This window comes from Bactrocera neohumeralis, chromosome 4 (assembly GCF_024586455.1).
Source record: "Bactrocera neohumeralis isolate Rockhampton chromosome 4, APGP_CSIRO_Bneo_wtdbg2-racon-allhic-juicebox.fasta_v2, whole genome shotgun sequence".
NCBI lineage: Eukaryota > Metazoa > Arthropoda > Insecta > Diptera > Tephritidae > Bactrocera > Bactrocera neohumeralis.
This window is the reverse complement of record NC_065921.1, coordinates 81,546,832-81,559,435: the sequence shown is the minus strand read 5'-3', so window position 1 is coordinate 81,559,435 and position 12,604 is coordinate 81,546,832. Positions and strand designations below refer to the sequence as shown.

At 32.8% G+C, this 12,604-nt stretch overlaps 2 protein-coding genes across 3 annotated transcripts; both read left to right on the top strand.

Annotated features, from left to right (window-relative positions):
- The first annotated feature begins 4,097 nt into the window (after nt 1–4,097).
- Nucleotides 4,098–7,151, top strand: LOC126756988 (uncharacterized). The gene is made up of 4 exons (XM_050470532.1): nt 4,098–4,423; nt 4,506–4,591; nt 5,372–5,480; nt 6,305–7,151. The coding sequence occupies exons 1-4, from the start codon at nt 4,240–4,242 to the stop codon at nt 6,553–6,555; spliced, it is 630 nt and encodes a 209-aa protein (XP_050326489.1). The 5' UTR covers nt 4,098–4,239; the 3' UTR covers nt 6,556–7,151.
- A 2,708-nt stretch (nt 7,152–9,859) lies between these two features.
- LOC126756991 (uncharacterized) lies at nt 9,860–11,828 on the top strand. Of its 2 annotated transcripts, XR_007666666.1 has the most exons (5): nt 9,946–10,037; nt 10,145–10,230; nt 11,340–11,390; nt 11,455–11,569; nt 11,630–11,828. XR_007666666.1 is itself a non-coding variant. In XM_050470535.1 (4 exons), the coding sequence occupies exons 1-4, from the start codon at nt 9,860–9,862 to the stop codon at nt 11,722–11,724; spliced, it is 474 nt and encodes a 157-aa protein (XP_050326492.1). In that variant the 3' UTR covers nt 11,725–11,828. The 2 variants fall into 2 exon arrangements, 1 of the variants encoding a protein (XP_050326492.1); XM_050470535.1 differs by lacking the exon at nt 11,340–11,390 and having other exon boundaries at nt 9,860–10,037.
- Nucleotides 11,829–12,604: the final 776 nt, after the last annotated feature.

Below are 12,604 nucleotides of genomic sequence, written 5' to 3'. Positions count from 1 at the left end.
ACTTTCTAACGTTTGGTGTAACGAATACAGTTTATATAACAATAAGGCGCCGTAAAATATGTTATATTAAATAGAGCAAACACTTGGAACGTTTAAAACAGAAAATTGAAATATAGGGTAGTCGAAAAAGTTTTTTCGCAATTCTAAACAAACCACAAATTATTTTTTTATAGTAGGTATTTTTAATGAACTTTAATATTTTTGGTTTTTCGGTGAAAAACTGCGACAAGTAATTTTCATAGGCTTCTCTTGAAGCCAACTTTGCTCCATTAAGAGAGTTCTGCATTGACCAAAACAAATGGTAGTCCGATGGTGCAAGGTCAGGGCTATATGATGGATGCATCAAAACTTACCAGCCAAGCTCTCAATGTTTTTGCCGAGTCATCAAAGATGTGTGTGGTTTAGCGTTGTCCTGTTGGAACCCTTTCCCTTTCTGTTGATCAGTTCTGGTTGTTTTTTTCGATTACTTGCTTCAATCTCATCAGTCGTTGGCAGTAAAATGTAGAATCAATCGTTCGACTAAGCTGGAGTAACTCATAGTGGATGATTCCTTTCCACTCCCACCAAATGAACAATAACCTCTCGAGGCGTTAATGCTGGCTTTGCGACCATTTGTTAAGCTTCCCCACGCTTGGACCACGATCTTTTTCGCACATTATCGTCGAATTTGATCCACTTTTCGTCTCCAGTTACCATTCGCTTCAGAAATGGTTCGATTTCATTACGTTTCAGCAAAGAATCGCAGATGTTAATTCGGTCCATTAAATTTTTCACAGACAATTCAAGTGGTACCCTTTTTAAATGGTCCAAAACCATTTGATGATGAATGTTAAGTTCCTTAGCGATGTCATGGCTGCTTATGTAACGGTCCTGGTGAATCTTTTCCATAATTTCATCGACTTTTTCAACGATAGATCGACCAGAGCGAGGTTTTTCACATCGAAATTTCCAGAACGGAAGCGAGCGAACCATTATCTTGGTACACGAACTGGCATTCTTCCACTTTTTTTATACAAAAAATTCAAAATATAGCGAATTTCTTCATTATTCTCACTTATTTTTGACCAGCTGTTCAACTTTTTTTCAACTTCCCTGAATTTGATTTGGTTAAATGAAGCTTAGAATCTCACCTTTACAACACTATATGGTATGACACAAAGTGATTGGTAGCACTGGAGATATATGGCATCAAACGACATCTATTGACAAAATACGAAAAGACTTTTTCGACTACCCAATATTTAGTCGAAATATAATTAGGGCGTACACTTAAGCTATAGTTTAAAAATCGAGATTCTAGGGCTGTATAATATCCAACTTTTCGATACCATTTTTGTAGTACGATTTGTCCTTTGATTCAGAAGAGGTCTCAGTTTTGGTGATCACCTTTTCATTCGACGAAAATTTCTTCCCAGCGACCGTTCTTTTGAGTTCTGAGAACAGGAAACAGACGCTGGAGGCCAAATCTGGAGCATACGGTGGATGCGGAAGCAATTCTAAGCCCAATTCATGTTTTTTTTTTGTCATCGTTTCCACTGACTTGTGACACGGTGCATTGTCTTGGTAAAACAGCACTTTCGTTTTCTTCAAGTGCGGCCGTATTTCGGCGATTTCGTTCTTAAAACGATCCAATAACGCTATGTAATAGTCGCTGTTGATGGTTCTTCCTTTTTCAATGTGATCATTAAAAATTATTCCATGCGCATCCCAAAATATAGACGCCATAACCTTGTCAGCCGAATGTTGCGTTTTCCACGGTTGGGAGCGGGTTCATCGTGTGCAGGCCACTCGGATGACTGTCGATTAGACTTTGGAGTAAAATGATGAAGCCATGTTTCATCCATTGTCACATAACGATGCAAAAACTCGGTTTTATTTATGCTTGAATATCTCCAAACACTACTCCGAATCATCAACTCGTTGTAGTTTTTGGTCAAAAGTGAGATCGCGCGGCATTTACTTTGCCCAGAGCTTTCTCATACACAAATATTCGTGAATGATGTGCTGTACACGTTCAGTTGATATTTTTAGGGTACCTGCTATCTCGAACTACTCTATTTTCCGGTCAACCAAAATTATTTTGTGGACTTTTTTGATCTTTTTTTATTGGTACCAACTACGTTCAGTCGTCCATTGCGTTCACCGTCTTCGGTGCTCATTTCACCACGTCTAAACTTAGCATACCAATTCTTGATGGTAGGTTTTCCTGGGGCCGTCTTTGGAAGCTCATCATCAAGTTTTCCTTCACCTGTATTTTTTCGCTTCAAAAAGCAATATTTTATCAACACGGGAAATTCTTTTTTTATTTAATTTTTTTCACAATAACAAAAGTAGCTTTCCTCAAAATGTTATAATTCACAAACTAAGGATGCGACAGCTGTCAAATTTATACATGCTCCTTTTGAAGGTTAGGACTAATTAAAGATCGTATGGATTTAATTTTAGTAGCGCCTTCTATGTGTTAGGCCGGAGAATTTCAAATTGCTCTGTTAAATAATAGTCTAGAAGATATGTACTTGTATATATATAAGTATGTTTTTAAATATACCTGGAACAAGGCACACATCCTTTTCGCTCGAAGAAGCTGCTCATTCGACGGAACTGTCGATATCGGACCACTTTTGTATATGCCTACCATACAAACTGTCCGATTCAAATCAAGTCTTTGTTTGGAATTATTTTTATTTGTGAAGGTTATTATAATTTCCTTAAAAGTAATTTCATAAATAAATGATTGTTTGTGTGTATTTTGCTCTCATGTTATCATTTATGAGCAGAACTGCTTCTGGCATAAACATTGTTTTACACATATACTTACATACTTATGTATGTACATATCTACTCTAAAAAGATATAAATAAAAACACTTCTTCACTCAAACGCTCACCGAACATCTGTTGGTGGAATACAGGTGGTCAATGCTGACTGAAAATAAACATACTAATACATACATACATACATATGTATGTACATATATACCAAATTATATTTTATTTTAGTAATAGGAAAGGCAGATCCTTCAATCATGCTCTCGGCATATTCTGCTTAATGACTTTTCCGCGAAAAATCAGTATCTAATGTACTTTATGGATGCTTCAGACCTGAGTGTTGAATAAAAACATTCTTACGGTTCTCTACGACTTGATACATTTTACCTTTGGAATAGAGAAAGAGGCGCATATTTCTAAATAGATATGTACTAGGGCTGCTATATATATTTCTGGCCTAATAATGTAAATAGGAATATTTATCAACGAAAATGTTGTTTTTTTTTTTTTTTTGTTGATTGCTGTTTTGTTTCGGGCTCGTACGCATAAATCCATGATTCGTCACCTGTGATGATCTTATAAACGTCTTTTGAAGCACCGCGATCGTATTTTTTCAGCATTTCTTTACACCAATCCACACGAGCCTTTTTTTGAGCGATTGTCAAATTGTGCGGGATCCAACGAGAACAAACCTTTTTTACGGCCAGGTGTTCATGCAATATCGAATGTATGCTGGTGGGAGAAATGCATAGGCATGCCTCTATCTGAAGGTATGTTACATGACGGTCTTGCATTATCAGTTCACGTACGGCATCGATGTTTTCTGGCACAACGGCTGTTTTTGGACGACCTTCACGGAATTCGTCTTTGAGCGAGCGTCGGCCACGATTGAATTCGTTGTATCAGTTTTTTACAGTGCTATAGGATGGTGCTTCATAGTCATACAAAGATTTTAGTTCATCGATGCACTCTTGTCGTGATAATCCACGTCGAAAGTTGTGAAAAATGATCGCACGAAAATGTTCACGAGTTATTTCCATTTTTTGGCCGAGATGAATTTTTTAATTCCCTGTAAATAAAACAATTCACGAATAAATGACAAAACGTTCTGAGTAATGTTATGCTAAAAAATGTCAAACTTTCCAATGGAAATGTCAGATTGCACCTGGCAACACTTAGTGTTGCCTAGGCCAGAAGTATATATAGCAGCCCTCGTATATGTATGTATATGGAGAGAGATGGAGAAAGAGTACGAAAGGCGCACGTGCAGCATAAATTTTTGGTACCACAATATTTACATAAAAATAGTTCGTAGTGAAACATCGGACACATACCTCAACAGTCACAACAATTGGGGGAAACAGTGAATATTATTTTCAAATACTGCTACGTTTAGTGAAATTTAATTAGATTAGACGCATTTTTTAGTGAAAGTTCTTAAAAACATACGAAATTTTTCAAAACTGTAAAAATGTTGACACAATTCTGTTGCTTGCGTTTGGAAACCACTGCAAAAATAATCGGTTGGTTGGGTAGCTTTGTAACTATCGTTGTAGTTATCATTTGCGCAGAGTTGTTAAGAAATGCGCGTGCTCTTGTTGGAACTTTGACGAGAAGAGGCTATCATTTTGACGATCCAGAGGGCGCTGGAACTGGTGAGTGTTAGGGATTGAATACAAAAGGACTAATCTGATATGCGATGATGAGAAACACACAATTTTGTGTTTAATTTTTTAGTTCTGATCATTATACTTGCTGTCAGTATTGTTGTTCTTTTCATCAATGCATTTGCAAATGCTGGTTTGGTGTTCGGCACAATCAAGGTTAGTATCAGTAATATGTATCATAAGCTTATTTTTGTTGTGAATATTGTAACAAAAAGTGAATAATTGCCAGAAGTCATAATAGAAAAGATAGATATGTATGTATGTATATATAGTAAGCAGTAAATATTTGTTGTGGTTTTGAACACTATGTGACAACAAGTAAATAAACAGCAGAAGGGGAGAGAACGATTGGTTTTATAGCACATTTTCGGAAAGATGATCCAAGTAGAGGTACTTTTTTCAATAGCCTCTTTCTGACAGATCGCGCGTGAGTCGTGAGTCAAGCTGTCATGTTGTTGTTCTGTATTGTTTGGCATTTCATTATGAAAGACTTACGACTGAAAAATATTTTCAAATCAAGTTGAACTACTTTATTACGAAAATTCCCGTTCTGTAAAGAATGTACATATTTCGCGCACTTCGCTCAACTTATGGTCAACATAATGGGCCTACTTAGAGTACTATTCGCACCACCAACACCTATCTTGAGATCAAGCATTCATTATTGGATAAAATTCGACCGAAAAGACTTCCAGCGCACAGTGAAGAAAATATAGCAGCCGAAGACTGTGGGGAATCGATTCGGCGCCGTTAGAAGCAACTCGGACTGACGTATGTAACGACTTGGCGCATTTGATGTCGAGAACTTAAATTTTGTTCAGCGATGAGCCTCATTTTTGTTGTTCGGTTCCGTTCGAACTCAACTCTTTCTCGTTTATTTTAAATTATTTTTGTTTTAATTATTCTTTTTTTTTACAAAATTTATTCTATTCGCAGAAATATCACAAGTTGATCCTGCCCTGGTTGATCATCACCGCTCTAGGAACTGTGCTTAGCTTAGTAGCACTAATTATTTATGGGTTTTATAGTGCCATTTTCGGAGTTGGTAAGTGAGATACATATGTATCTCTATTTAATATATACCAAATTTGACCCGGACTCACAAAATCGAGTATTTTAATACAAATTTTTATTGTCGCCTTCTAAATTGGTTTCTGAGCTTATACATGCACAGGCCAATGATTTATACGGGTTTCCATACAAATGTTGTAAGCCTCGGTTGGAGTGGTTCTTCATGCCATCAGCGAACTTTGATTTTTTCGGGTTCGGCTCATTTTTGGCAGCCATTTGCTGGATTGTTGGACAGTGTCGACGTCATATTTATGTACATATAAAACCATGTCTCATCGCCAGTAATGATGCGTTTGATGAATGTAGGGTTCTGAACAGCGTTTTTAAGCATCTCTCATCATCGATTTTTACTCGACTTCGATTCAGCTCTTTTGACGCCTTTCATACCCAAAACATTAACCAAAATGTGTTGAGTGGATCCATTTCTCGATTTTCAAACACGATTTTTTAACTTTTTCGATGTAATCATCATTAACAGAGATTGACAACAGACACACATGAGGCAAGTTTTCGGTGAAATCACAATCTTCACTGAATGCTTTGTGTCACTCAAATAGCTCGAACTCATTGTTCAACATTTTGGCCCACGCGCCGTAAACAAGCAGCTGTCAAACTCACACTAATTGGCATACATGTAGTATGTATACATATGGAAACCAAATTTCACACGAACATAAACGTTTTTAAGCAAAACATTTATCTATTGGGTTTACGCGCACAGTTTAAACGGGCCAGTCCGGGTCAAATTTGATCAGAGTATACTATATAAACATAATTTTACTTATTATCGTTTTGCAGTCTTTATTACATATCTCTGGATTGCCATGTATTCACTATACAGCAAAATCAAGACGGAAAATGAGCAACGTTCCTTTAAACGCCGCGCTAGATCTATTGCAGGCAACTTGCGTAAAAAATATATTAAATATTGCATATACACTGTTTATATGTATAAATATATATGCATATTTAGTTTTATACATGTAATAACAGTAATAATTTGCATTTACAAAATGACTTTGCCTCATACAAATCGTTTCTGCCATTAATTAGCCATTTTTTATACACTAGGGTGGGTAAAAAAAAATCGAATATTACTTTTTCGCACACAGAGACTTAGAGCAATAAGTTTGCTACAAATCTATGAGTTTTCAGAATTATAATGATTGTAAGAAACAAAATAATCATTTTTTTTGCCTTAAATTAATCAATTTTTAAACGTTAATATCTTTTAAACGGTTAAGTTTACGAAAAATTGTTTTGGACCATTTTCAAAGAGCATTCAATTTCCTACAAGTTCTATGAAATATGTTTTCAAGTAGTTGAAAGCGAGATATGAATTTTTCCATCTAATAATAAGAAAAAAATTAGAAAATTGTTAGGCGGAGGAGCTTCCCGTTACAATTAAGAGCTCATACTTGAAGAGACTTTTTTAGAGATGTCTAAAAACATACTTTTCAGAGTACCAGCGAAAAAGAATATTCGCTTTTTGACCCACCCTAATATATTTAGCTCGGAAGTTATTTATAATTTCTTAATAAATTTTCTAATGATTAGTTGCTTATAATTATCAATACAAGCGCCAACTAATGTTGATTGTAACGCAAGCGAGTAATTAAACGTCGCGTGTTTGTATAAATATGTACTTAATTTTATACATACATACATATGTACATATGTATGCATGTACTAATGATGTTTATTAAACAAAAAAAAAATAAATAAAAATATTAGTCATAAAATATCTACAAGCTGTTTTTATTTATCTCAAAATGATGCGCACAAATACATACATACATATGTACGTACACACATCTTTATTTAAACATATAGTATAACATAGATTTTGGTATTTTGGTTTAAAAATACTCGTTTGAGAAAATGTAGGTGTTGTTGACTTTTAATCTGATTTCCGTTTTTTTTGTTTGTTATACCCTGAACAAAATATATTGGGTATATTGGGTCGAAAAAGTCTTTTCGTATTTTTAATCAAACTTCTACTTTTTTTTTATTTATACTAATAAATAAATAAATACATGATGTACTGATTTTGGTCAAATGTGAACCATATTCTCAACAGCAGTCATGCCAAGGAAAAGCGAAAGAGAAAAAATTATTAATTATTTGGTAGAGAATACGGCTATTATTATTGCCATTTTTCCGCTAGAGACATTATTCCGTCAGTGTAAATCGAAATTTCAAAATTTCCAGAACGGAAGCGAGCGGCCCATTGTTGTGCTACACGAACTGATACAGCTTCGTCTCCGTAAACTTCACAAAATTCATTGCTGGTGTGGCATTTTTCCCTTTATTATAAAAAAATTTCAAAATATAGCGAATTTCTTCATTATTTTCACCCACTTTTGAACAGCTGTAACTTTTTTTCCAACTTACCCGAATTTAATTTTGTTTGGTTAATTGAAGCTTAAAATATCACCTTTCCAACACTATATGGCACAATGTGATTGATAACACTGGAGATATACGACTGCAACGACATCTATTTACGAAATACGAAAAGACTTTTTCGACTACCCAATATTAAGTTTTGTAACACTCAGAAAGAACGAATGACGAAGACTATTTAAAGTGTATGTGTATATACATAGGTATACATACTATGTACATATGTATAAATGATGAGCGTGACAAGCTACTTATATGATATATCGTATATCGAAATCGCCGATATGGGACCATAGTTGCTTTAAAAACTGATCGACCAAATTCCTTTTATGCATGGAAATTTTATTATTTTTCAAAATATCTTCACGAAATTTGGCATAGATTATTGTCATATCCAATGCCACAATCTCCAAACATATTATTCAGATCGGAACACTATAGCATATAGCTGTCATACAAACTGACCGAACCAAATCAAGATAAAGATCTTTTCATGTCGTTTAATGCCATAAGAAATGCAGCTGTGTAGGGTATTATGGCTTCGGTGCAGCCGAACTTAATGTTTTTTTTTGGTTTTTTTTTTGTTTAAGTAAATATGTAAACAACAAACTATTCGTATTTATATGCAAGCAGAGTTATGTTCCATTAAACACGCAGAGAAAATACAAATGTTGGCGGGCACATACACAAATATATAAATATATACTATGTATGTATGTATGTTGCTATGTATGCTTGTGTATATTTTGTGAATTCAAATAATATTGTAATGGAGCTTTATCGCTTGCAGTTAAAATTGTATAAACCGACTGATGCCATCGAAGTGCAGTATTGCACGAAATCTATTGTTCTTTTGATAACCTTTTATTCCGAAAAGTTGCATACTTTTTAATTATAAAATTAAATAATATTTAAAATTTACAAAACGAGCGCAATCTTGTCTACAATTAATTGTTTATTGAGGATGCTTGCGATGGCTGCGGCTTGTACGAGCACGTACATACATATAATAAGTAAGTACATACATATGTAAATTATGTATGTATGTATATCGATTCTACAGGGAGACGTGAATGTATGATTGAGCTGCACATGTGTTATAATAATTTCACCACTAGATGCTGGAGTCACCAAAAGTGTGACAATCAGCGAATATGCACTTTGATGGATACAAGTTTTAGCCTTAGCGGTCACGAGCGTACGAACCGGCTGCCCTAGGTGACTTAAGTGATTTCATTTAAATAGACAAATACTCAAATGCGGAAAATAATCGCTCCCAGAAGGTGAGCAGGAGCGTGAAAATCTAAAATAATGCACAAACACACCGATATGGGCAACAGGGAAGGAAAGCTAAGCACAATATTTGCGGCATGTGGCTTTTCTATTCGAAAAAAATATAATTAAAAGAGCTTTATTTCCAAAATACCCAAGAACTCTTAGCCAACAACTGCGGTATGACGTCAGTTACAAAAGTATTTGACAAGATTTTATTATTTTCTTTATGGTATTTGTATCACGGAAGCTTCTTACTTGAGTTCCTTTTGATTTATGTATGTACATACATATGTATATGCTTCTCTCGACGCTGCGCGCACAAACAGACGGACGGTAAGTTACGCGGAAATCACAAATTCGATAAATACAAAACTATAACTTACTCGATTAGTTCTAAGTGCTACAAACAAGCCGTTAAGTGAATGGAACTATTATACTCTGTGCAACATGTTGCAAGAGTAGGCGAAATTTCTCCATCGGAAAGCTTCCTATCACTTATATCTCATTATGTACTATACATACATATGTACATATGTATGTATTTACTTATGCGTTTATTAGTTTTACTACAATCGCGTATAATTTTTGAGGATGAGATCATAAGGCGCACTGCACCAAAATGCATTATTATTAAGGTGACGGTGCTTGAAGGTTTAATTAAATACGGCTGAAATGGTGGAATATTTTTTCTGCTGTCCTTTGGCGTGTGCTGCTAAGTTCTTCGGTTGGTTGGGTGGCATTTCTTCAGCGCTACTATGCATCTTCTGTGCCATCTGCCTGGGAAGAGTACATGAAATTATCGCCAGTGAATATTATCGTAAATATATTAGAGCTGAATACTCTGAGGAGGGTAAGAACCGAAGTGTAAATATTAATATGATTTCAATAATAATAAATAATTAATAAACAATTTACATACATGCATGCATACATATGTATGTTGTTATTACATTTCAGCGCTCACCATCATCATTGCTTTATATATGGTCTTATTTATCATCTCAACGGTCACTCATATATGCTTGGTTGTCGGTACAATGAAGGTATGCACCTACATATACATAAACTATATATGTACATATATGTATACATATGTATATATTATTTATACGTTGCGAATTTTGATTTTTGATTGCTTCTTTGAATTTTTGCTAATCTATTTTGTTTTACGACGCATTTCGTTCGCTCGCTGTGAATTGCGGCGGGCAGATAAACCGGTTTCGATATCTTGTTTGTTTTCTTGCGCATTTCGTAAACAATAATCGAGCCGTAAAAAGTGAATTTCTTTTACTTATTTGTAAATAATATATATGTATATGTATGTATGTATGTATAAAATTCTCTCACAACATAAAGACAGTTCTAATTTGAAGAGAGCGAGTGAATGCTCAAAGCTTTTGTTATATTGCACGTTTGTAAGTTTATATATATATAAGTATGTTTTTCATTGCCATTTTTCTTATTGTACATCAATAAATTTAATTTAAATTTTATTTTTAATTATTGTTTTTTTCCTATTCTTTTTTATTTAATTTAAATTTTATTCTTAATTATTGTTTCTTTCCTATTCTTTTATATTTTTTATAAAAAATAAATATACATTTTAATTATTTAAGTTTTTTGTTTTAATTTCATTATATTTAATTAATTTAGTATTTTTATTTTTGATTAAATTAAATTAATTTAAATAAAAAAATATTATTTTAATTTTTATTTTTATGTTAAGCATTTTATTATTTTATTTCTTTTATTTAAATATATTATTTTTTATTAAAAATAAAATTGCAGAATTAAATAAAATAAAACAAAAAAGGTTAAATAATTAATACTTATTAATGTGTATTTTATTTTTATTAAAAATTTTATTATTTTATTTTTTTAATTTAAATAAATTTAATTTTGTATTCTTTTATATCTTTAATTTTTTTATTAAAAATAAATGTTTTTAAATGCAATTAATTTTATTTTATTTTAATTTCAACAATTAACTTACAAAATTAATTGTAATTTTATTTTTTATTTTATTAAAAATATATGTATTTGCAATTACATGTAAATTTATTGTAGTTTTATATAAATTTTGCATTATTTTTAATTTTTTTATTTTATTTATTTTATTTTTATTAAAAAAATTAATAATAATTAATTATAGTTAAATTAAATTTGATTTGAAATCCACATGTTTAGAAAAAACACCCGTCAGGTACAGTTATAATACAATAAGTTTTCAAAAATTTTGGTTTTATATTAAATTTGTTAAATTTCAGAGAAAACATAATTTATTGCTGCCATGGACTATTGAGACCCTATTCAATTTAGGATTAACATTGCTATTATATCTCCGCGACGCACAATTTTCTTGGATAAGTTTAATAGTTTTGGGTAAGTTACTTCTCAAACGCACACCTTAACATGATCGTAATTTTTATTTAATTTTCACAGTTCTTAATTTATATTTTTGGTATGCCATGGTGTCGCTTTATGGGAAAATTAGAGAAGGAAATGAGAGGCGATCAAATCGCAATGTAAATGTATAGTTCGAAAAGGGAGAAAATTAATTTTTGTGTCTTCGAAAATGCATTCATGACTAAATAAGTATAAAAATATATAATTGTTAATAAAAAATACGCTTTCACCAAAATCTACAGAGAATTCTAACACCGACTGGTACACTGAACTTGTAAATAATAGAAATAGTTATATGTATTGGTACAGCCAGCTTAACTTACCTGGTAATGCTGTCCATGTGCGTCAATAGACCATATGCAGAATATGCAAGAAATAAATATATGCCATACCTTAAGGAGAAAGCCTAAATTACTTTGTATAACAGTCAACCGGAGCAAGTAAGTGTTCGTGCCGCTTTGAAAGCAGTCAATTATGAACACTTTATTTTTATAACTATTTACAAATATACATACACATACGTACGTCTGTAGATGTGCGCGACGGAAGTATCCGAATTCAATATTCGTTTAAAATTAATTAAAAAGATATCGCCTGCGCCCGCAACGCACTTTATCATTCACACACTTAACACGCAAATAACACTGCAAACACAATATTAATATAATTTCTAAGATAAGTACACGACCGATTATCATTTCAACACATTTATCAACTATTTAAAGCACTTTTAACAAAAAATTCTAATTATTTCACTTTCAAGAGTTTTGCAGCTGTTGAAGGCGGTAAAACGGAAACTATCAGATGGCATTTGACATGTTGGTTGTAGTGCAGCACTTCCAGACAGGGTTGCATACAAATTAATGTTCGAAATGTACTTAAATATTATTGCGGAAATATAACGTACCACTGTACATAATTATATTACACAATATCAATAAATAATTAAAATTTTTGATATTTTACATAATAAAATATTTGTATTATTTTTAAAATATTTATTGTTTACTA

Bases quoted from the DNA above. Each gene is read 5' to 3' on its own strand.
- LOC126756988 (XM_050470532.1), top strand. From the start codon at position 4,240: ATGTTGACACAATTCTGTTGCTTGCGTTTGGAAACCACTGCAAAAATA. The intron at 4,424-4,505 runs GTGAGTGTTAGG...TTAATTTTTTAG, and splicing joins TCCAGAGGGCGCTGGAACTG to TTCTGATCATTATACTTGCT. The intron at 4,592-5,371 runs GTTAGTATCAGT...TTCTATTCGCAG, and splicing joins TGGTGTTCGGCACAATCAAG to AAATATCACAAGTTGATCCT.
- LOC126756991 (XM_050470535.1), top strand. From the start codon at position 9,860: ATGGTGGAATATTTTTTCTGCTGTCCTTTGGCGTGTGCTGCTAAGTTC. The intron at 10,038-10,144 runs GTAAGAACCGAA...ATTACATTTCAG, and splicing joins AGCTGAATACTCTGAGGAGG to CGCTCACCATCATCATTGCT. The intron at 11,570-11,629 runs GTAAGTTACTTC...TAATTTTCACAG, and splicing joins GATAAGTTTAATAGTTTTGG to TTCTTAATTTATATTTTTGG.